Below are 25,959 nucleotides of genomic sequence, written 5' to 3'. Positions count from 1 at the left end.
CAAGACCGGCCCAGCCTACTTCAACAGACGGCTCTCCTTCTACACCCCCAGCTATGCTCCGCCGACCTCTCACTCACCATCGTGTCGCGCGTCCGAAAAAAACCATTGGCGGGAGATCCTTCTCCCACCTCGCCACCAAGACATGGAACACCCTCCCACTGAGCCTACGACAGACCCAAGACCTGCTGACCTTCAGGAGGATACTGAAGACCTGGCTGTTCGATCAGTAGCGGCCCCACCTCCCCCCCAGCGCCTTGAGACCCTCGCGGGTATGTAGTGCGCTTAACAAATGACTGATTGATTGACCAGTAATCGAATGGCAGTAACATGTACTTGTGTGGCGAGGTCAGGAGGTCGAAGACAGGCATCAGTCTTCCTGTAATTTTACTCAGCCAGCGCCGGGCGGCAGCAGCAATCACCGCAGCCTGGTTTGTAGGAAAAGTTACCAGAATGTTCAAATAAACAGTTTAGTAGGCATGTATAAATAGAGAATCAGTACCAGAGTTGCTAGCGCTACAGAGGGCACCCAAAACGAATCTGCTCAGCTGATTTAACTGACCAGTTCAGAGTCCCACCAAACTGTTGCTTTCGTTTTGCAGTTAAGTCGTTATTTGACAACTCCAGGCGGCGTTCGAGCTGTCATTTGCGCCTCCACCCACCCGACCAAATAGAATGCAAGTAAATGCCAGAAAGGAATACAAATCGACACTGTGGCAATGCCAATGTAAATCCTTACTGGACAGCGTGAGATGTTAGTGCTGTCAACCATAACTGGGCTGAAATCAATTCACAGGAAGAAGACATGTACGCTGGGCATACACTGAAAATTCGGAGGTCACATAGGAAGTTAGAGCTCAAACAGGTAGTCACAACTAATGCCAAAGTCTTTCTGCTTATCGGCTAAAAGGCAGATGGTTACATCACATTGTTGCAACAGCATATGTAAACGATATTGATGACAAATGAATCGGTGACGTTGCCAGCCTGACTTGAATATGGCAGACTTCTTAGCAGCTTGTACCATAGTGAGTAGACGCACTACTTGCTTAGCGGTCTTTTAAAAATACATGCCATGCCCTTAAAAAACACCAAGTGGCAACACTAACTTAGTGTGCTGGGAGGTGACCAATACCAGTACTGTGGCTGTCCCTTCAAAGGCCACTGTAGTCACGAGTCTATACTGGGGCTGTGCTCGCTTTGCAAGTGGCAGCCACTCCTTTTCCTCCCCCTTTTGTGTTTTGTACAGCTGGACAGGGGATGGTGTGTGACGCCGCAGCCGGCTGTTTATAAAGTGATTGCAGCTAGCTGTGACAGGTGCATAAGGATATATATACACTGGGTGAGGGGCAAGGCAGCGCTGGAGTGAAGCAAAGTGGGGTTAAAGTATCGCCACTCTGTGGGCAAAAGTCCCCCTCAACTAAAATAAATGTGACCTATAGTCTATACTGATTTAAATAGATAGCTGCTCGCTGATATAAGGAAGAGGTAATTATTTCAGTTTACCTGTTAGCGGTGGGCGGCAAGTTGTGCTGAGTGAATCGGCGCCAGTCCAGTCTGCAGGATGCACTGTCTCTCTGAGCACCGGGGGGTCCGGCAGGCCGGCAGTCGCCCGAGTGCACGATCATGATGCCTCTTATGTTGATGCCGCGTGGTCATGATGATCATGCTGAGTGAGAGATTAGAGAGTCACGTCGGGTGGTCGTCCATGCTGTGCCGTCCCAAGACCAACGCCGGGTTAATTTATATATTATAATAAATTATTGTCTCTGGCTCCGCAGGCAGCTGAGCACTCTGACTCTCTCAGACTCACTGAGAGGGACCCGCGACCGCAGGTCACATCCCCCCACGGTGCCACAGCCTGTAACGCGGCATTGAGGAAACGACTCTGAGGGCAGGCCCCGCCTGGGGGTCTTGTATTGTCCAGTCAGAGCCAGTGACTCAGGGTGTGCGACAGCCGCGGGAATTTCAATGCAGGGCGGCAGCAGGGCAGAGATTGTAACATTGTAGCAGAGCGAGCTGCGTGTATGATGATCTTTAACTGTTTCGGAGCCTGCTGGCAGCCGCAAGTGAAGTCTGTTATGGGCCGGGACGGGCACACAGATGTCAGAGGCGCAGGCACGCTTGCTATCACCAGGCTGGCGTAGGCAGCCAGTTTCAGTGCTGTCAGCAGAGAGCCGGTCTAACCAAGCAATGCTATCCCACGCTAAACCACAGTAGAAAGAGACATTGACACTAAAAGGAATCGAGGCTGCAAATTATTGCGAAACAAGGACAGATGGGCTAAATTGGGATCTCAAAAGGTACAATGAGGGGAAAACAGAGCACGTGCCGAACACTGGTTACCTTAATCTGCTACGAGGAGAGGAGGAGGCAGCAGGGGGAGTGGAGAGAGGAGGGGGGCTGCGCTTCCCTTGCGGGAGCGAGCAGGAAACATCTGTTAATTACAAACAGATGATTTGAAAGCACGCTCCCGCAAGGGAGTCACCAAACGTGCACGCGTTGCCATTCAAAGCAATGCGTGCACGTTTTTGCCTGAAAAAGGGAATCGATTTCAAAAGGTCTTTTTCCTATGCGCGCTGCGTAGGCGAGACCTAAAAACTGTGAACAAGCCTCAGAGATCATAAGATGTGAGGCAGAAATACTTCGACAGGTTATCTACAATAGTTTTTTCAAATTCTCGCTCCATATGCATTATTGAAAACGAAAGTACAGATAGTGCCATCACTGAACAGGAAACTGTGCTGGTCAGAGTAGTCAATGGTGGGAAACCCTACACTGTATTTGCAGATCTTGTTCCACTCGGACATGCACATGCTCAAGGTGTTCTGAATGGTATAGCTAAAGGAATCAAAAAGTTATCTTTGGATTTAGTAGATATGGGGTCTACATAACATCCAGGTCCATCACTATTAGTTTTTAATTTCGATGGTGCTGCAATTATGATGGGATACAAGGGAGTGGTTGCAGCACTGGTAAAGAAAGAAATTTGTTTTCTTCTGCTCTTCCACTGCGTGGCTCACAAGCTTCAGTTTGGGATTCTAGACACTGTAAAATCCAACCCCTCTATTTGTCAGTTTGAAATTGATTTTAAAATGTTATTGGTACAGTCCTAAAACACAAAGACGCCAAATAAATGTCAAGAACAATTTATGAAAACTTTGCACGTTTCACAGATATTAAAAAGATTAGATGGGTATCCAGCAAAACCAAGCCTTCGGCTCCATGCAACAAAATCTACAGACAGTGGTTCTACACCTGGGACAGGTTTCAGTTGGGAGTGATGATTCTGTTGCTAAGGCAAAAAAAGTAACTCTCAATTGTAACTACCCTTACATTTATAAAAAAACATTACAGTCAGATGTTCTGAAGCCAGTGTTTCCGCTTTCAGAATTCATGCAGTCTAATGAACTGCTTTTATTGCATGTTACACCTGAATAAGAGAGGTGTGCATGGACCCTAGCAGGCCTAAAGAGTGAGTTGGGTGAATATATGCAGCAGTTTAAAAAACTGTAACAACCTGAAGAAAATAGGTTTGGAAGCATTTCTACAGATAGCTGGAAAATAAAGTTATCAGGACACTGTCCATCAGCATCAACAATCTTAAGTGACAGTGAGCACATTGACAATGTGGTTAAGTACACTGATAAGATGTTTGCCAATTTTAATTGTATGCCAGTTCAAGGATTTCAGACATTTGATTATACACTTTGGCCGACAAGTAGTGAGGGACAATATAAATTTGGGCTCTCTGATATTGAGGCACTTGTTAAACATTTTGAGGTACTTTTCACCACAGACAAGAGGTAGGTAATTGTAGAGACGTTTTGTGGACTTAAAACCCTAACGAAAAGCTTTCAGACCAAAGGAATTGCTGTATACTCCATCCTGATAGCAACAAACCCTTCCACGTTGACTAATATATTAATGCTTGAGGAGATTATGTTTACATTTAGTGTATCTACAGCAGAAACTGAACGTGTATTTTCTGCAATGAATACGATTAAGAACCCAATAAGTAAACGGTTAAAGCAAGATGTTTTCCAAAACCTAATGCTTCATAGTTCAGTTCACCTGCAGAGCCATCAATTTGAGGAACAAAAGTGACAACAGATCCCGTAGGGGAAGACTGAACAACACTCTACTGATGCAACGCCAAGACAACTGGACCTCAGAGGCAGGAGGGTACACATGGCTAGAGGGTAAGGAGAAACCCATAGTAGTCAGGAGGCTAACAGTGTCTTCCTTGTGTTTTTGTGGGAAGGGGACAATACCCATTGGGGTGAATGGCAATTGCAGAGTATAACCTATAATAATGATATGCAGTGGAGCACCTCCACCTTGATGGACTACTTCTAGCAATGCGGCGAGGATGCCTACACCCAGCTCGTCCCAGACTGGAGAGGGGTCTGCTCACTGGTCTCTACACACCCACATTGGGCGTACCCCGAGAAAATCTTTCTGCACTGCATCACCACCCCATAAGCAAAGGCACCGCGCTTCTACATCAAGTACGCAAAAGAAGGTCAGCTGAGTACTTCAGTTGGGACAGATTCAAGGACATTCCTGAAGAATTTCATCTCTTCACCAAAGAGCAAATAGGTGTAGGAGGTTTAATTTAATACCCTTCTTCACCGTGCAAACCAAAGCAGACACTCGGTGGCTGCAGATCACGAGGGGGAAAAATGCTGAACACCACCGAAGATGGCCACAACACAATCAAAGAATGAATGCACCCCATTAGCCTCATGGTGATACAACACCGGTATGTGTTGGATCTAATGACCACAATGGAAGGGGGGTATGCTCCAAAATAGACACAGCGTGCTGTACCTTCATCTCCATGAACAACCTGCACAATGTCACACTGTCAATTGCAATCCAAGCACTGCACAGCCTACAGGAGGTCATGATTAAAGCAGGAGGTGCCGCAAACATAGAATGGTTCACAGGTTTGTTTGCCTGGGTACCAAGGTGGATCGCAGGCCTATGCAAGGCCTTGTTGCCAGTGGTTGCAACCTTGTTTATCGCTGTGCTGCACTCTACAATTAATATGTACCTGTGTGAAGAAGGGTACCCTAAAAATAGGGCTTATACATCTGGCTAAGACAAACAATTCCAAGAAAAACATGCATACCACAAGCCAGAAACAGTAAACCCCCATGCGCAAGACGAACACACAAACAGCCAGGGTACTAGTTGATAACTCAACTAGAGGGGGGAAATGTTGGCATCGGATCAATTTATAGAAAGGTCCCGCTCTTAGGAGTCTAGCACACCACAGAGCAACTGTTGCCTGCACTACACAAATCCACCAGAAAAAATAGCTACGGTTTCTGAGTGACCTTTTATCAGATCAACATAACACAGCTGACCGCTAGCGCTTCCCGCGATGGAAACCCCAGATATGAAACAGGCCTCAAACACACTTGGAAGATTACAGCAGTAAATCACATATGGCCCGAGGATGTAACACCTAAAGAAACAAGTCAGATCCGCACACTCAAACATAAATAAATTCATAGCAGTGAGCGCAAGGACACGATGTCAGAGCAGCCGGTCAGTTGCATTCATCAGATAAAGCCTAATCAATGCCTAGCAGTAAGCATCACCCTAGATAACAGACATGATACACCTGGCCACCTGGACCACTTAAGAATGTGACCTCCAGTTGGTATCTATGACCCCTCTATCAGAGTGGGAACATGTATCCAAAAAAACTATTTATGACCCACTGTACCAGTATTTCCTGCTCAAAGGGGGGCGAGATTCACTTTATTGCACCCACTGTACACTACAAATCATGCCGTGTACCTAATGCAAATTGAATTCCAGCATGAAACAATAAGAGATGGGGCTGCTATTCACAGCGTTATTGTTTAATTAAACTTAAACTGTTCCTAATTGCCAAGCCTCACTGTTCTACTTTTTGATAATCAGGGCCTGCTTCAACAAGTTGGTGCAATCTTTTTAAAGTCCACAACTGAAAAAATATGTATGATGTCAATGCAATGTGGCGCAAATAGCAAAGGATGTATCCAGGATACGTTTGAACTAGGTTACTACAAACAAGGAGGAAAGGGATGGTAGAAGGTCGATTCCTGACATTTAAAGAACTAAAGAGCTAACAGAGAGCATAAACTGAAGCAATTATTCTCAATCAACACACAACTGGTTTTGCACTGCCCTTTCTGTTCTCAGTTGAGTAAGTCAATAAATAAAAATGGAAAGCGTACATGGTATTACTTTTATTCACACAGAATATAATGGACAAAATACAGGTAACAAGAACAAAGTAGTGACTGCTGTCCATGGCTACACCCACGTGTTGTCTGCAACAAAATTATTTAAAGAAACCAGTCATGCTTACAGTGTGCACCGTTATAATTATGCACAGTAGCCTCCATGCCATTTCAATATGCTTTTTACTCTTCCAGCCAGAGACCTTCAGAGCCACCCTCGGAGGAAGTAAATGTTGGTGTAGTGCAGGACAGCAAATGAGCAGTCCATTTTTAGAGCTCACGCATGATTACGCGTGTGCCTGTCCATGACCGAACACCATCAGATTTGTATCAGAGTTTTGCGCTGCCAGATGGTAAGTGGTGCAATAAGGGCAAGCAAAAGCAAGCGCCATTGTGCAGCTTATATTCACACACGGTACCCAGAGAGGAACATTTTGGGTAGGAAAACGTACTGGATTCTATGCAAAGTCATACTCTCTGGACTCCCATTGGGGTCTCGTTTTCAGGAATATATGGGGGTGGTTTCTCAATGTGCCAAATGAGCCAAGGCCAAAATACTGCTGCCACCAACATCGGCAGAATGACTGAATTTGAAATGGAAAATCTTGACATTTCCTTGTTGCGTTGTAATGAAGATGCAGGAATCACGAATAGTAGTAATATCCTTTAATAAATCGAAGAGCAGACCAGCATACAAACAGTTCTCCGCAATCCCTGTAACTGTCTGACCTACTCAAAAGATACATTCTGTTATGACACAACACGTTCCACTAAGAACACTTAGCTGTCATCATACAGAATTAAGAACTAGGAACGGACTAAGAATGTAAACACAACACATCCCCCTTTTCCCCCAAACAAAACGAAAGCAAAATAATAATAATAATAATCATAAATACAAACTTCAAAAAAACTAGAATTTTCTAATAGTTAACACCATACATAATATCAAATGGTTATGAACATTTAATAACCTAAGCGATACTAAACCTACTTATTGGTGACAATGTAATCTTTTAACCAAGAAGGCACCACCCTCTTCCTTGACGAACGACGATGAGAATCTGATCCATCATTTGAAGAAGTGGAGTAAGAAGCAGCAAAATCCGAGGTTACAGGGTCTTGTGAAGAAACCCCAGTACTTACATTAAAATCTGACATGGTAGCATTTGAACAAATGTCCTGAGTATAGATGGAAGGAACTTCTCTAGAAATACTATTATCTAAATCATCAGGCATCCAATTATAATTAGCAAGGTCATTCTTGCACTTGGCAACTCTGGTTAAATTCCAAACCCTACCATCACTAACCCTCACAGAATTAAGCAGGACCTCAATTACTTTAATGGGCTCCGAGAATTGAGAAACACCCTTTTGTACCTTGAATGGTTTTTTTATACGTACCCAATCACCTACATCTATAACAACTTCTTTAGTACTGTGTTTCATGTCATAATAAGCTTTGTTTTTATCATGCACAAGTTCCATACGTGCACTCACTTCTTCCCTGGACCAAGGTTGTACCTCATTAGAAAATAACCACGTGGGAATAGCCTTAGACCTAGGATTTCTCCCTTTCATAAGTATAACGGGGGAATATCCAGTAGACTCATTTACAGTAATTCGATAACTCCACACTGTTTTTCCCACTTGAGTTGGCCAATCAAGATTACCCTTCAGTGATAATTGAATAGTGTTTTTTAGAACCCTATTGAATCTTTCCACCATTCCATTGCCACTAGGGTTATAGAGTGAAGTAGTTTTATGTGTAATGCCTAATTTTTTGAAATACATGGTAGCTTTTAAAGATAGAAACTGTACCCCATTATCTGTAAGTATATATGAAGGAATACCCTCAGTCACAAATGTTTCGTCCAAAAATAGTAGAACCGAATCTGTATCTGCACTTTCCACAATTTTAACAACTGGCCACCTAGAAAATAAGTCAATAAGGACAAGCAAATAACAATGAGAACCATCCCTTTTACTAATAGGTCCCATGGTGTCAACTGCAATACACTCCCACGGGTTTTTAGGTATAAAACCTTTAGCCATTGGAGGACGGAAAGTTTGCAAAATTTTATCCGAAGAAGCACAAATGGTGCAATCTCTTACTACTCTTTCAATTTGGGAATCAAAGTTTGGCCACCAAAACAATCTTTTAACCAGTGACTTCGTCCTAACAATTCCTGGATGACCTTCGTGACATAAATCCACAATTCCCTCTCGTAAATTCCCTGGTGGAATTATTCTCTTCCCCCCTCAGAAGAGACTTATGAGAAATAGATAACTCAGACCTAACCTCCCAATACGGTCTATAATTTGCATTCAATAATTTTTTGTCCGTAGGCCAGCCATTAATGATAAAAGAAATTACAGCTTGGAGAATGTTGTCTTCCAAATATTGCTTGTCCCACTCTTCTCTATCAAATGCAGAAAAACCCTGATCTTGTACAAAGGCAATATGTAATTCATTCCATTCACTGTTTTCACATTGTTCCAACATTAAGGGCATCCTTGATAGAAAATCTGCAACCACATTACTTTTACCCGGTACGTAAACCACCTTATATAAAAAAAAATTGCATTCTCATAGAGATCCTAGCTAATCTCGCTGAAGCAGTGATAGCACCTTCTGTAGTTAAGATCTTAACCAATGGCTTGTGGTCACATCGAAGAACACATGGTTTCCCCCAAATAAAAGATTTGAAATGCTCTAACGCCCATGCACACGCTTCTCTCTCTATTATTGGATATTTCTCCTCACAAGGTGACAGTGACCTGGATGCGTAAGCTATAATATTTTCTTTGCCCTGATTGTTAATTTGTGATAAAACTGCACCAAGACCATGGTTACTGGCATCCGTAGTAACTACGCTATTTAACGAAGGATCAAAACTATGAAGTGCAGTAGCTTTTGCTATGGCTTCTTTAATGGCCTTAAAATCAGTGTCACAATCTTGTGACCACACAAAGGTACTGGTTTTTTTTTTTTAAAGTTGACGAATATTGTATGTTTTTGTTGCAAAATTTGACACGTATTTTGAACAAAACTCTGCCATGCCTAAAAAAGATCTAACGTCATCCTTACTGGACGGTGTAGGAGCTTCAGCAATAGCAGAAACTAAAGAAGGTTTGGGTTTCACCCCCTCTTCATCAATAATATGACCCAAATAGGTTACACTTTTTTGTGCAAATTTGCATTTCGAATGTTCAACCGTAAGACCATTACTTTGCAGAATGCTTAGCACTTTTTTTAGCCTAGCCATATGCTCTTCCTCATCACAGCCCGAAACAAGAATATCATCTTGAAAAAACATAACGCCTTGCTCCTCCTTGAAAAGATGGTACATCAACCGTTGAAAAACAGCGGCGGCTGAGGCCAAACCGAAAGGCATGCGTTTATATTGAAAGCACCCGAAGGGGGTGATAAAAGATGTAAATTTCATTGATTCTGGGGACAAAGAGATCTGATGATACGCTGATGACAGATCTATGGTCGAAAACCATTTTGCATTGTTTAAATTAGAAACCATTTCATTAATTTTTGGTAACGGGAACGTGTCCACAACAATATTGTTGTTCAGGTACCTTAAATCTACACAGAGCCGAATTTTTCCGTTACCACGTCTTGCCACAACGATCGGAGAAACCCAATCTGAGGCCTCAATTGGTTCGATTATATTATTAGACACCAATTTATCCAATTCCTTACTAACTTCCTCCCTTACCAAAATAGGAATATTCCTGCATTTGTGTACTTTGGGAGACGCATCTTGTTTTAGAATGATTTTGTGCTCAAATCTCCTAAGGTTCCTTTAAAATTTCATTACTCACTGTCTTACTATCATCAACAACCAACACTTGTTCTCTACTGTTGGGGTCCAAAATTATATGTAATTGTTTTTGGTCAAACCATCCGAGAACTGGTGGTCCCTTTTTTGCAATATATAATTTCCCTCTGCACTCTCTTTCTTTGAACTTGAAAACAAACCAACGATAACCCAGAAGATCAATGGTTTCTCCACCATACCCTTCAGGGTGAATGTCAGGTTCCAATAACTGTGCACCCACCTTTTGTATAAAAGAAGATTTCCATAATTCTTCATTTATGATTGTGAAAGGTGAGCCTGAATCTGCGTAGATTTTGATATCTACACCACCAATTTCCATCAAACAAATTGGTTTGTTAACCATGGTTCCCTCATCGATATTTAGTACTAATTTATCCTGTAAATTCATAACCAAATCACCCTCATTACCATTTTCCTCAGTCTCACTTGCACCTTGATAGTTTTCATCCGAGTTGTTGACAAACCTAACACTGTTTTTACGTCTTCTACAGGCTTTAGCAAAATGACCTTTAAGTCCACAATTAGTACATTTGAATTTAAGTGCAGGGCACATTTTGTTATCAGCTAAATGTTCCAAACTGTTGCATCTATAACATTTAGGTTTAGATCCACTAGGAGGTGCATATCTAGTAAAGGCAGGTTTAAAATTCAAATTACTTTTCTTTTATTCACTCACGTTAACCTTACTTACTACATCAGCAATACTATTATCTTGTTTGAGAACATTAGCACATCTGCCCGAAATTTCTGCTTTACGCACAATTGCCAGAATATCGTCCAAAGGCGCATCACCATTTATCCAAAGTCCACCTGTATCGTGGGATTAAAGGCATGCATTACTATTTGGTCTCTTATTAGATCCTCTTGTAACACCCCAAATTTGCAATCTAAAACCATTTTTTTTAGATCCGCTAAATAATGATCAATACTTTCGTCCTTAGTCTGCTTCCTAGAAAATAATTTATACCTAGTAACGCCAATGCAGACCTTAGGCGCAAAATAAGTATCCAAATGTAGTAAGGTCAAGGCATATACATTCAGATCACCTGGAAAACAAGGTTTAGACATCCCTTCATACACTTTTAACCCAACTGGACCCAATGCATGTAACAGTAATCTCTTCTTTTGCGCATGAGACATTTTTCCGTCTTCATCCAATGCATCAATGTAGTTGCAAAAGTAAGGTTTCCACTCCAACCATTTCAAAGGAGGTTCTGTTCCAGAAATCCAAAATGCTTGTGGGGGGAGTAATATTATAATTGGGTAGACTCATAGTTTGTAGATTATAGTTTTTATTTTATTACTTGCTTTGACTGAAAATTCTCAAGTTAAAATCTGTTAAAATTCTGAAAAGTACTCCTCGTTGAAACCAGGATTAATTACAGGCAAGTACATACACAGTTTGTGCTGGAACTAATGTAAAACGATTTATCCTTGAAGCAACAAAAAAAAATATAATAAATAACTCTTAACTGGATCCACCACGCTTTTGACTATTCATATCGCTGAGAAATTCAGTGCAAACGTAGCGTTGACCTCCAATTTCCAGGAATCACGTCTTGCGCTGTGTTAGTTATGTAGAAACGTCGACTAGCGCGTTATTTCCTTGTTCTGCCTCAGAGTGACAGTATCCTAGCAACGCGTACACAGGGTTACGCACGCACGTTGCTATCACACTTACACGCTCTGGTTGGTGATCGCGCACAAAATGCAGGCAGCAAGGACGTGCTCGAGACACAGCAATCGCGAAGGCGTGCTCGAGATTCAGCGGACTCGGGTAGGATTCTCTTGTCAAATACCTGAATTCCCGATAATATTTTATTTCGAGTTGTTTGAAGATTCAGCTCCCGTGTCCGCTCCAGTTGCTCCGGTTTTCCTTTTAACTTCCGATGTTCCCGAACAGCATTAGTTAGCAACTTCGGATCACGGCTTGGCAAATCTTATTAATCATGCTTCCAAGGTTGATGTGGGTTCATCCGCGCTTCGAAATCCCGTCGCCAGTGTAATGAAGATGCAGGAATCACGAATAGTAGCAATATCCTTTAATAAATCGAAGAGCAGACCAGCATACAAACAGTTCTCCTCAATCCCTGTAACTGTCTGACCTACTCAAAAGATACATTCTGTTATGACACAACACGTTCCACTAAGAACACTTAGCTGTCATCATACAGAATTAAGAACTAGGAACGGACTAAGAATGTAAACACAACATGCGTTTTGGCGCCTTTTCTTTCTAGAGTGTTAGGCCACCCACCCAAGTGGAGAACCGTTTTTATAAGTATAAATGCTATGAAGAGAAATGAAGGAACAAATACTAGCTCAACATCTGGGATTAGCAATTAAATGTTACTCCATTTTTTACTTCCAAACGTAAGTTATATCTAAGAAGGAATATATTTTGCAATATACCCTCTGAATCACTTCTAGGTAATGGCAAATTCAGAATTGTACAAATAATCACTATTGCCAAACGTATTATCTTGGGCATGCGGTTCATGTGCTCAGGTCCGGTGGTGAACTTTTGGAGTATTGGTGTTCGTCATCGACCTCTGCAGACTGCAATCGACTGCCCATAACAGGCTAATTTAGAACTCTGATCTTTATTACTGGTTTTATCCCTGCGCACTGTCCATTAATGGCTTATTTATATTCTCTTATGTTGTTTGTCGCTGGTTTGATTTCTGCACGCTGTTATCTACCTGCCCTTGAATGGCCAGTTTAGATCGCTTTATTCGTTTACTGATTTTACATCCACACACATTGCTAGTTCACAAATGGTTTGCTACTAGCTAGATATCTGCACACTTGTGATCGCCTGAAGTTTAGTGGCTCGTTTAGGTTGCACTGAGGTTTGATACTAGTGAGATATCTGCACAATGATCACCTGCTGGTGAATGGCTCATTTAGGTGGCTTTAGCTGTGCGTTGCTGGTTTGAGCTTTGCGTACTTGATCACCTGCCCTTGAATGGATCATTTAGGGAACTTTTGAAAAACACTCCACAACACTTCACCCTACATCATTTTATTCTCCCCCCCGAAAAATACTCTGTACCCCACTATACCTACATGAACTACTTTACACCACTACACTTAACAACATGCACTATAACATTCTTCGATATGCGGCTGCAACTACATCACTATACACCACTGGACTCAACATCACTACACTCTACACCAATTCAGTATACTCTAAAACAATATACTATACATTAAAACACTCTATACCACAACAAAACATGCAACTTGATGCCACTACACTATACACAACGTCACTCTATGCCTCTACAAACTACGCCATGCCACTGCAATCTAAAACTGCACTCTATTACCAATACACTCAACATAGCTTTACTAAAAACTAATAGACCCTACACCACTACATCTACTTTGCACCACTGCACTTTACATACCAATTTAAAAAAACTACATTTTAATATATACCACAGCACTCTACAACACTACATCACTCCATGCCATTACACTATATATCAATACACTTTAACAAACTGCACTAAATACTGCTCTATTCTGCTCTGCACCACAGTAGTCTAGCACACTCCTCTCTGCACCACTGAACTTTACACCACTATGAAACACATCACTATACAAACACACTCTAAACTCTATAACTACACTATGTACCACTATGTTCTATTCTGCGTAACTACACTATATACCACTACATTCTACATTTCTGCACTCAACACCTCCCTACTGTACTACACTCTACACCACTACAATGTACCCAACACTACTCCGCTCTATAACACTATAATTCAGTATACCACATTTCACTTTACACTATATACAACTACAATATATACCACAACCATATACTCTATACCACAGCACTCTAAACTACTCTACCTCACTACACAAAAACACCAATACACTCTACATCGTTTGAGTCAAAACAGATGCTCACTACACCCTATACCAATATATTCTGCACCACTGTACTTTCGCTATACTGTAAAATACTCTGCACAACACACTCTACCCTACTACAATATACTCTACACCACTACACAAAACTATAAAATACACTCTACAACACTATACTAAACCCCAATACTATAATCCACTCATAAACACTATACACCCACCACAACACTTTAACCTACTTCATAACACTACTCTTCACTCCTATGCACAACACTAAACTCCACTATACCTATTGACATTACCAATGCTTGTTTTCCTTGGGATCTTGAGTTACAAATCCCTCAAGATTACAGGTTAAATAGGTAGTGAGATCGTTCCTTATTTGGTTTATTTTAGTACAGCTAGGGAAGGCGAACAAGTTCCCTTTCTTCTCTCTTCTTTGTTGATTATAGATCTGAAGCTCATCAATTAAAGTACAGTTACTGTTTTGAATACAGTTAGAACGATTACCGAGGGCTCCAATATTTTATCTCTTTGAAACCCACATAGGGTGACAAACTGTGTGTCAATTGAGACCAGAGTTGCTGTCAAACATACTTCTCAAATTATCATGGTTGTTGTTAATGGAATGATTTGGTCCCTTAAGGTGATTTTAATCTGTCAAGAATGGAATAAATCGAACATTTACTGCTCATTTCTTCGCGACTTAGAAAGCTTGGATACTGTGGTTTTTAAATTTGTGAAACTATGACACCCCTAGCGTAGCTAGATCTTCTCTTTTCCCCAGAGTTCTAAGCTAACGGAACCGTGGCATGCTCTGTTTGTGTCTGATACATAAACTCATGGTAATGTCAGGAATCAAGGGATCTGGTGTTCTTGGAATTGAGTTAGATAAAATCTTATTGTTTGGTGAATTGAGGGATGCTTCATTCATGAGAGTCTTTGCCAGAAATACCAAACTTTATGCTGTTTTCTTCAAGTTTGAATGCACTGAATTCTAAGGTGGCTCTCGATATGACTCCAAGGGGGGAGCTCTGGGAGATCCTAAAGTGGCTAGGTGTCCCATCCACTCTTTTGGATATAGTAATAACTCTTCACACAAACAATGTGTGATGGAGGCCAAATGGTGAACTAACAGAGAGCACTGGAGATAGCAAATGTATGCAATTAGGTTGCGATTTGGCTTCTACCCTTTTTTTGCTGTTTATAAACAGCTGTGTAGGCTATTAAATAATTTTGAGAACGATTCACCTACTTTAGCCAGCCTAAAAATACCTGCACTATTATTTGCAAACAATACCTTCCTGGTTTCAGAAATACCCAGAGGGACGTAGATCCTATTAAAGAGATTTTTTTGTTTTTCCACTTCTCATGGACTAGAGATCAATACACTTTTTAAAAACTAAGTTCATGTTCATAAACCCCCATAAGAATGTTGGTGGTAAACTGACATTGTGTAAGACTTCTTTAGCGAGAGTGTCAGAATTAGACTATCTTGGTTTCAGGCTTTCCGATTTTCAGTCCTTGTCATCACAAACCTGTAAGAGTGCTATTTTGTTGAAATACAAGGTATCAGCCATAATTTGATTTGCTATCTGAACTGTCTTTCACCCAGTATCCTCAGCAATAGAAATCTACAGAGCGCAAGTAGTTAGACCAGCATTTTATAGCTCTGAATTCTGGGGTATTGCAATGATGAAGCACTCGGGGTTACTTGAAGAAAGTTTTGTAAGAAGTCTGCTTAGATTACCAAAATGTACCCTGCTAGCACCTCAGCACTGAAGCCAATAGTTAAGATTATTAAACTGAGACCATTCTTTTCTGGCTCTGCATCCGGTCCATAGAGGAGCTTTAAACCTATAGGAGGGGTGTGAAAGATATCCTCTAAAGTCCTACTGTACACAACATTCCCTGGTTGGGGTCTATCACAACTTCTCTGACAGCATTGGACCTGAGAGATTACTGGTATAACACCCCTTCTATTACCCCCCACTTTGAATAAACTGAAAGCACGATTTTGGTAGTGTGAATATCAAATTCATATTTGTCAATACATTTGAACTAAAATGTTAAGAATTTCAGGATATTTTCCCAACCTCCGCCAGAGGTTTGTACATCAAGCTGAGGTTGGGTATCTTCCCTTTCAATAGGTGACAGGTGTATGGTACTGAATCCAAACAATTTGCTTTAAGGGTGAATACAGGGAACCAGGAACATTTACTGTTCTTTTGCTCTGCCTATTCAAGGCAAAGATCGTCTTGGATTTTCACACTCTCGTGTTTGTTTGGAATAAGAAGCATTAATGAGCTGTAAAACCGAGACTTCACCCCATGCGCCGTTTTCTGCTTACATTAAAAAAAAAACAGCCTCGCATGGGAGATGTGACATTTTGATTAGCTGATGTGCTCATCGCTATTTTTTAACCTTTGTATTATCTTGTGTAAAATAGCTAACATTTGAACTTCATATATGTATTTATAATGTTGTTTTATCTATGGATTTTATCCGATGTGACAATAAATGGTGATTAATACTGCCGGGCGACGATTTTCTTAAGGGTTTTTACAGTCATGTTCAGAAATGGACTGGCTGCAAAATGAAGACGACGTGAACATATGGCTCGTCAGGCACGTGTTTCAAAGTTAATGTTTAATTACTGCCTGATCTGAGCACAGGCAGAACTGAAACATAGATACTTGAAGCCCTGCTTTGAGGAACTACCTGAAATGTAAACCAGATTGCTTTCTGGCATCTTTAAATATCTAGAGCCAATATTCCTCTTGCAACTGGACACCAAAGATTCCGGTATAGTATAGTGTTTCGTACAGGTTGGACACGTGTGCACGCAAAAACCATCACCTGAAATCAAGGAGCCTGCTGAAGCCTTGCAACAGAGTGCACTGTCCCAGAAAACACCTTAGGATCTGAAGTGTAGCCAGAAGCCATGGCGTCTGAACGGTGCCATGGAGCCTTACCACGTATGCACAGAGTTTTGACACGTAAACACACTGACCATTCCGGGCCTAACACCTATTCACACGCTCCGTGTTCTAACTCACCACTCGGTTGTCCCGCTTGCCCATGGCTGGTCGCGGCTCCCGCCTTTCGGGGAATTTCCGGACCGGACAACTCGGGAGGCTCTTTTCGTCTCCCCAGTTTCGCCTCTTGACAGCTTCCCCCACAGCCTCCGGTCCGAGCACAGCAACCAATAACATAGAAGAAGGACTAAAACTGCAAGCACTGATCTGTACATATGGAAACAGAGTCCCGACCAGAACGAGCTTCCGATGAGCGACCAAGGTTATAAAATAGCTTTCCTTTGAGCGAGCACAGTGGGAAGATAGATACCCAAATTTACTGTTTTGTACCGCTTGTTTAAAAAAAAAAACGGAACATTACATACTATCAAAACGTTTAGAACATTACCGTTAGTACATTTAAAACATGTTACTAAAAGTAAACTGTCTAACTTCCACACTTTAAGTAGCAAGGGATCATTTTTGACCAAATGTGAACCACCACGCTCCATCAAGTACTCCAGATCGCTGTGTGCTTCACATTTTACGGGATTTAGTGCATTTAAACATGGCGGCCAGAAGGACTTTGTACAAGACGCAGTCTGTTCTAGTCACTTTTTATTAACACTGGTTTGACATTCTACAGCCGGTAAGTTCTTTCACGCGCGGCGCTCTGCAAGCAACAACTGTTTCTACGTCCGGCCGCCGCAATAGGTGCTGGTGCAACCCACGCAGGTACCCAATGATAGTACGCGTTCATCTGCTGCACCGTATACGTTACCTCTGCAGTTATCAGTGACGCATTAAAGCGAAGAGACCACGCCCAGTTACGTGTGAATGTTGATATGAAAACATTCGCCGATGCGTACGTAGCATCCATGTTTCAACTTTGGTTATGTGTGGCATTTACTTGTCAGCATTTTTTGGAGACTGGAAGGAAGGGTGTGTGTCTTCCTCGTAATGACTGACACACGATGGCACCTGGTTTGTCCAACTCCTTTATTTACGATGCCCAGTAGAGGAGAAACAGGGCCGGACGGTTCTACTGCACCAAGCAACTGCCTTGCAGATCGCATGGAACATAGAACCTCGAATCATAATGTGGTTCCATTCCATAGAACCAACTCCCCCCCCCCCCCCCCCCGCTGTTTTTTAATACACAGGACACACACCCACTTCCCCCCTTCCCCAGAAACAGAAAGGAAAGAAAGAGAGAGAAAATAAAAACTTAAAAATAATAATATTCTCACCCTACAACATAATCCTTCAACCACCCGGGTAACGCCCTTCTTCTTTTGCCATCATCAACACTTGTAGAGGTACTCAAATCCATCTCTTTATTACAGTCCTAATCCTCCATTCCTTCTCCCACAGATTCATGTGAGCCATTCGTATCTGTACAAAAAATTCCATCAGAGCTGATGTCTACCAGAGTGTTCATTCCTCTGACCTCACTCAGGGATGTCTCATCATCCAACCATTCAACATTCTTGTAACTTTCACATTTTTACTCACACGGCCCTCCAGTGCAAAGTGCCCCCCAAGTAAGGTTCTACACTTTACCACTGTAGAATCGGGCTACAAATAATTACACTCACAGCAGGTCGGTTTAACTGGAGCTTTATTCACTGCTTCTCACTCCGACCCTGTCCCTATCCTAACTGCCCTCATCCTGTCCTTGCTCCTCCTCTTCCCCTCAACCCGGCTCGCTCCGCCCCCCAGCTACTGGACTGCTAACTTTATCACATCTCACCTTTTCTTAATAAACAAACAACCAGGGCTTCAGTCCATCTCTTCAATGAGTCTCTTTGGTGGCTGGATATCACGACGTGGCCGCAATGACATGTTCTCAGTGTATACACTCGGCATGGACTCACCCTGCTGGCCTCTGCCTTCTGTATCACCCCAGGCAGGTTCTTCACGTGCAGGAATGCCAGTCGTGCTCACCCCAGGTCCTTTCATGTCTCGCGGACACTTCTTGAAGTGGGAGACGTTCCTGGTGACTCTGCGTTGCTCAGAAGCCGCCGTCACCATAGTGCCCTTCTGCTGGGTAACTACCAGTGGCTCGTCACGGAATTGGGAATCAGTCTTTCTCTGCTGCTCCTGCTTGATGAAGACATGATCCCCTTCGTGCAAGGATGGAGACCTCGCTCTTCTCTTGGCGTCAGCATACGATTTCATTCTGTCTTTGTTATGCTTGTCGGTCACAGTCATTTCTTGATGAACGTGACTTGGCGATACCGCTTGGAGGGCACCTTCCCATGTCGGGATGCGATTTCTCATTGGTCGCCCTAGCATGAGAGTTGCAGGGCATTGTCCGGTGGTTGAGTGTGGAGTTGGCCTGTACGCCCTGAGAACTTCATTTAAAGCTGCCTGCAGTTCTTTCTTCTCAGCGGTGGCGTGCTGAAATATCTTTTTGATCGTGGCCATAAATCGTTCGATGGTGCCGTTCGCTTGAGGCCAGAGTGGTGTAACTTTTCGGTGCTTGAAGTCCATGTGTTTCGCAAAGGCACTGAATTCGTGTCCATTGAATGGGGGCCCATTGTCCGTTTTGACTTCTTTGGGGACACCCCATGTTGCAAATACCTCATCTAGCACCCTGAGAGTGCAGGAAGCACTTGTGGACGATATTATTTGCGCGATGGGAAATCGAGAATATTCATCAATTATGGCAACCACATACTTTCCAGACTGCAGCGGTCCGTAAAAGTCCATGGCAATTTCTTGCTACACTCCACTAGGTAAGGTGGTCATTTGTAGCGGTGCCGGTGGGTTACATTTGCTGGTCAACTGACAGAGGTGGCACTCCTTCAGCGTGGACTCTACCATCTGATCTAGAAAGGGGAACCAGACGCGTTCCCGTAGAGCTCGTTTCGTGGATACTACTCCTCTGTGGCCTTCATGGGCCAGATTGATGACTCCCTGCCGTAGTTGACTGGGGATGACGAGACGTTGACCTCTTAGGATGACTCCATCGGTGGTGACCGACAGTTCATCACAGACGTGCCGGAAGGCTTGTATCTCTTTCCGGATGGTAGAGTCTGTGTCTTCTTCTTGCAGGTTGTGTCTCCATCTGTTAGTTTGGATCCGGTGGCGCACCAATTGCAAGATAGTGTCTTGAGCGGTGACCTCCCGAATGACGTCCATGGGAATGGCAGGTGGCAGTGCCTGGTCAGCCACAAAGTGAATATACTCCTCAGCAATCAATGGTTTGGATTCTGAAGACGGCTGAGGATGGCGGGACATGTAGTCAGCCGGGTTCTCCGCCTTCCCCGGTTTATGAACAATAGTAAACGTGTACTCCTGAAGTCTGAGACCCCATCTCTCAATCCTCGGAGGCATCTTCGATTTCGGGTTGCCGTAGATAGTGACCAACGCCTGGTGATCAGTGATCAGAGTGAAGTGCTTGCCATATACAAAGACGTGGAAGTGCTTGCATGCCCAGACCACAGCAAGACTTTTCTTCTCCGGCTGCGAGTACTTCTTCTCGGGATCAGACAGGCTGCGGCTGGCATAGGCAACTATCCTCCTCTGGTCAGAGTCATTGTCACATTGCGCCAGGATGGCCCCCAATCCAACGGGGCTAGCGTCGATGGTGATCTCAGTCTTCCGTTGAGGATTGAAGTATGAAAGGCTGTCGGCCGACTCTACAGCACGCTTGATGTCCCTGAACGCCCGCTCACACTCCGGGGTCCAGTCAAACGGTTGACCAAGCTTGGTAAGAACCCGAAGTGGGTGACTGATGGTCGCATAGTCACGTATGTAGCGAGCACAGTAGCTGGCCATCCCTAGGAAGGACCTCAGGTCATTGACATCCTGCGGGCTCTTGGTATTATTCAAGGTTGCGATCTTGTCCGGGTCAGGCTTCATGCCCTCGTCTGAGAAAATGTGGCCAAAGAATTTCAGAGTGGCTTGGTGAAACTCACATTTCTTCTTGTTTAGTGTCAAATTCGCATCCAACAGGGCATGGCAAACGCGATCAAGAGCGCTGTCGTGCTCACGAACATCAGACCCATAGACCAGGATGTCGTCGCTGTAATTTAAGGTGTTGGGGATGCGTTGGATGATTTGCCGAATCGCTTCCTGAAAGATCTCCGCGGCTGACGAAACACCAAAGCTCAGCCTCTTATACCTGAAAAGTCCTAGGTGGGTCGCAAACGTGGTAATGTAGCGAGATTTGGCGTCTAACTCTAGCTGGTGATAACCCTTGTTCAGGTCTAGCTTCGAGAAGACCTTTGCGCCATTCAGCGCAGCAATCATATCGCTCAGATGCGGTCCAGGGTGTCGCTCCCTCTCAATTGCGGTGTTGGGAAGGCGCATGTCAACGCACAGTCTCACCTTGTTGGGAGTTCCTTTTTTGGGTACAATGACCACCGGCGACACCCAAGGAGTCGGTCCATCTGTGCGCTCAATGATGTCTGCGGATAGAAGTTCCTGAAGCTCGTCCTCAACGGCACTTTGAAGGTGATAGGGAACACGTCGTGGGTGCTGCGCAACTGGTTTGATTTGTTCGTTAATATGCAGCCGAACTTGACAACCTTTCAGCTTGCCTAAGCCTTGAAATAACTTGGGAAACTTGCTGACACAGTTCTGATTGTCGTTGACTTTGAACAAGATTTCCACCAAACGAAGACGCTCTGCAGTGGGGAGGCTAAGGAGGCAGTCGGCTTCAGGCCCTTTAATGACATGTATGACCGCCTGTATGGTGATGTCGTCATGGGTGAGAGTTGTGTGAAAGTTGCCCAGACATTGGAGCGGTTTTGTAGACATCCACGTGAAGACGCGGACCGGCGCAAAAGTTAGCGGGGGTTTCGGGACAATTTTCTCATGTTCCGTGACTGGAATATAGTTCAGCGAGGCTCCGCTGTCCATTACAAATTTGGTGTCGTGATTCCCCACTCTAATATCTAGGCGTGGATACTTTTTCAATTGATCAGGGTCTGCAATCATGTTCAAGTATTCCACAGTGTATGTCGAGTCTCTGGAGGAAGATGACCTCGAGTCCCAAGATGGAGATCTGCGTTCCCATCGCGACCTGTGTGATTCCCGGCTGGAATGCGATGAGCCTGGGGACCGCATGGACTCTCCTTGAACAGATCGTATGTGATGTTTCTTTGTGTTAGAGCGGGACGATCTCGTTGTTTCACTTCGCCTTTCCTTGTGATAGTCCCCACACTTTGCTTCGAAGTGGTTTGATCGCCCACATTTCCTGCATCTCTGACCCATGGCCGGACAGGTGTCTATGTGCGGATAGTCATATCCACACCGAAAACATTGCTTCGTCCTTTCTGGCTTTCGGTCTTTCCGCCTTGTTTCACGTCTCCTGTGCTCCGTGCGTCGGTGATGGGACGACGGTCTTGGTCTTGGTCTCCATTGAGTCTCTGGAGAATACTTCCTCCTGCTACGAGGCTGGTCTTGAATGCGGTGTGCCTGTTCATGACGGACGTTGTGTCCTGTTTCAATGGTGGCAGCGTGTTCTTCCGCATGGTCGTATATGCGAGTCATTTCTTCAATCTCCTCCAATTCATGTGGTTTCCTCAGAAGCCGTCTCCTGAGTGTTTCTGAGTGACAGCCGGCTATGATTTGCGATTTGATGGCAGCGTCAGGCGAGAAGGTTTCAAACTCGCAGTGTCTCGACAGTCGTCGTAGCCGAGTGATGAATGCACTCATTGCTTCCTCTTTTCCTTGACGCGCCTGATGGAATGCGTAGCGCTCATAGTCCACGTTTCTTTTATGGAGGAATTTTTTGTTCAGTGCCTCACGCACCTTGTCATAGGTTCCAGTATCGGCAGGCGAGAAATCCTTGATTATTTTGCTTACTTCCCGGCCTGCTAGGTTGCGGAGGGCAATTAACTTCTCTTTGTCTTCCGTCACTTTGGATCCCTCGATATAGTCTTCGAAGTCTTCCAACCACTCTTGCCACTTGGGGCCCATACTCCCTCCCGTGGTCACGGTCAGAGGTTCCGGAGCGTGCAGGTGTGATCCTCCCGCGACAAGAGGCATCCGCTGTGGTGAGGTGGTGGGGGTCGCCATTTTGTTGTTGTGTTTCTCTCACCCTTTGCGATGGTGTCTGTTTCTTTATCTATTTTCGTCACTGCGCGTTTCCTTTGCCTTTGCCAATGCTTGTTTATTTCTCTTCACCAATGCTTGTTTGTTGTCCTTTGCCAATGCTTGTTTATTTCTTTTGCAAATGCTTGTTTTTTTCCTTGCCAGTGCTTGTTTATTTTCCTTGCCAATGTTTGTTTATTTGCTCTTATCAATGCTTGTTGTTGTTCGCCTGACTTCAAAATGGCCGCTCTACAACAGTCAAGGGGTTCGTCTTGACAAATGCCTGACTCCAAGATGGCCGCCGTCACTGCATGTGCACGAGGCTTGCTCTCAGGGCTCACTCAATCTTCTTTCACCCTGAACTCACCGGTGGGCAGCTTCAGACGGTGGCACACAGCAAGACATACATCTCCCCAACGGCGGCTGCTACCAGGTGAGGTTGGGGTGGGCTCCCGCCTTTTCCTGCAGGGTCTCGCGTTCCTCTTCGCGACAACGTGCCAAAGCTCACGCGTCAAGCGTGAGATCTTCCGGCATCACCGGGCACTCGAGCCTGAACTGCAGGACGCTCAGCAACGTCAACGGGCCTCCAGGGGCGGCGTCCTCTCGGCTGGGGCACTGCTTCTTTGCCCTCAGGTGCGAGGCAGGGTCGGGTGGGCTCCCGACTTCGGCGCTCACCGACCTCATTCAAAGCTCACGCTTCTAGCGTGAGTTGCGCTTCGGCCCAATCAGCTTGGCAGCGTTCTCCTTGACGTTGCCGGGGACAGGGTGTCTTCGCGGGGTTCTGGGCAGTGGGTTTAGTCATCCCACCCTCGTCGACAGTTGTAGCATCGGGCTACAAATAATTACACTCACAGCAGGTCGGTTTAACTGGAGCTTTATTCACTGCTTCTCACTCTGACCCTGTCCCTATCCTAACTGCCCTCATCCTGTCCTTGCTCCTCCTCTTCCCCTCAACCCGGCTCGCTCCGCCCCCCAGCTACTGGACTGCTAACTTTATCACAACCACTACTCACCCTGACTTCATTATGCAATACTTCCACCACCTCCTCTGCTGAACAAAATTGAATTTCACCTTCGGACACCTTACAAGGCTTTTTTACCCGAGCCCAGTCACCCACTCTTATTTGAATAGGTCTAACACCATCCTTGGCATCATAATATGCTTTACTCCTCTCGTGCACTTCTTTCAATCTTTTACACCCCAAATCCGGTGACCATTTTTAGGTCTCGGGACCATCCGGTCTGCCGAAGGCAGAACCGGAAGTCGAGAGATTTAATGACTTGGAGAAGAGGGGCTTGAACCCGCCCCTCTTCTCCCCTGTTCTCCATTGGCTGGCCTCTTGAATGCTGGCCAGCCATTGGAGAAGAGGTCAGTCATTCCGATTAGGCCCCGTCCTTTTCGGATCGGGGGGCGTGTTTTTTGCAAGAAGTCTCATTCTCTCCTCCAGCCAATGGCTGGAGGAGAGAAAAGACAAACACGCCCCCGAATCCGAAAATGCCGCAGCGTTTCTCCGAGGCATTTCTGCTCTGCCTCGGAGAAAGGCGGTGGTGTCTTCCGGTGCCCTCGGCTAACCTTACTTTCAAATTTGATCACACTGTGGGTGGCAGACAATTTCTTTCAAATCTGTGTTCTGTCTTGTTTAAGAAAAGTGTGTGTTGGCGACTAATTAGCTCACCTACGGGAGTGACGCCAGGGCCTGATTTACAGTCAAAGCTGAACTCCATGCCTTTTCTACACAGGCTAGCTCTGAGAGTCTGTATATCCGAACAAAGCACGTATTAGTTTCTTAAGCAAACATTTCATGTCTGATTCAAAGGTGTGAACGTTTTAGGGAATACGTGAGTTGACACAAGGAATAATGTATGCATTTATAAACATTTAAGCATTAGTCCATTATGAAATAACAAGCGTCTCCGCGTTTGCCTGACAGTTAACGATATACCAGAGAAGCCACAGATTGTCATTGTAGCCGGTAGCGTTTGTCTTTCAAATATAACACTGGGCTCCGGGATGTCCTGTAAAATCAAAGGCAATTAAATGTGCTAGATTAGAAAATTCAGATGCGGTGCACTTCAGGGAGCCCTTTTCTGGCGTGCTGGATGGAAAATATACTTCTGTATTAGAGCTATGAAGTGTCTGCCTGGCTTAGCGCGCGAGCCCGACTTAAAAATAAATAAATAATGGGAACAGTTGAGATTTCATTGGTTTTAGTTTTCTGAAAATAGCTTCTAAGTTTTCTGCGTGTTATGTGAGAATCAAGATTAACATGGCACACGAGGGCCTCCGATAGCTTTGTTTAGAAGCGGCAGTGTTTATTTCACCGAGGAAATAAAATGTGCTGGGCACATTTATAAAAGGATAAACGTGTTTGCGTTAATGTTTTAAGTGCTGCGTGTGTTTTGGTTAGAGTCGTGGCGTGGCACACAAATGCTTCCACCGTCCCTCTGGAAACGCGTACACCTCGTTAAGCAATGAAAGTGTAAATTGGGGGCAGTTGCCCCTACGCTTGGGTTCTAAAGACAAAGAGGACCCCTCCTGGGCCCTTTCAGAGACAAAGAGACCGCTACCGTGGGCGGGGGGCGGAGTTAAAATTCAACCTGAGACGGCACTGCAAGTGTATGCCCCAGCGGGTAGTCATTGCCCATGTGAATGGGCTTGGTGTGGGGGTCACAAGGTGAAGGGACGGCCCCGCCCCTCCTCCCTCTGCCACAGGCTGAGGGCGGGGGGCACACTGGTCTCCTCCCCTCCCGACTTGAGCTCTCCTCTTGACCGTGTTAAACCGTGCAGTGCCAACAGTTTCGTCAGGTGTGCCCCCAGAGACTGCACCCCAAAGGCGGCTGCACACAGGGGCTTGAGGGGGCTTGGCGGTGACTTCACGCACAGAGCTGGAGGCAGGGGGCACGCTGCCG

General features: G+C 44.5%; 1 protein-coding gene across 1 annotated transcript in view; it reads right to left on the bottom strand.

Annotated features, from left to right (window-relative positions):
* FAM133B (family with sequence similarity 133 member B) overlaps positions 1 to 17,212 on the bottom strand; it is a 222,729-nt gene extending 205,517 nt beyond the window's left edge. The window contains exon 1 of the mRNA XM_085631041.1: positions 17,044 to 17,212. Coding sequence (XP_085487167.1) covers positions 17,044 to 17,199 — 156 coding nt within the window. The 5' untranslated portion in view covers positions 17,200 to 17,212. The remainder of the gene's footprint in view (positions 1 to 17,043) is intronic.
* Between the last annotated feature and the right edge of the window lie 8,747 nt (positions 17,213 to 25,959).

This window comes from Triturus cristatus, chromosome 10 (assembly GCF_964204655.1).
Source record: "Triturus cristatus chromosome 10, aTriCri1.1, whole genome shotgun sequence".
NCBI classification, from domain to species: Eukaryota; Metazoa; Chordata; class Amphibia; order Caudata; family Salamandridae; genus Triturus; species Triturus cristatus.
The sequence above is the reverse complement of the archived record's forward strand: the minus strand, read 5'-3'. Positions and strand labels throughout refer to the sequence as shown.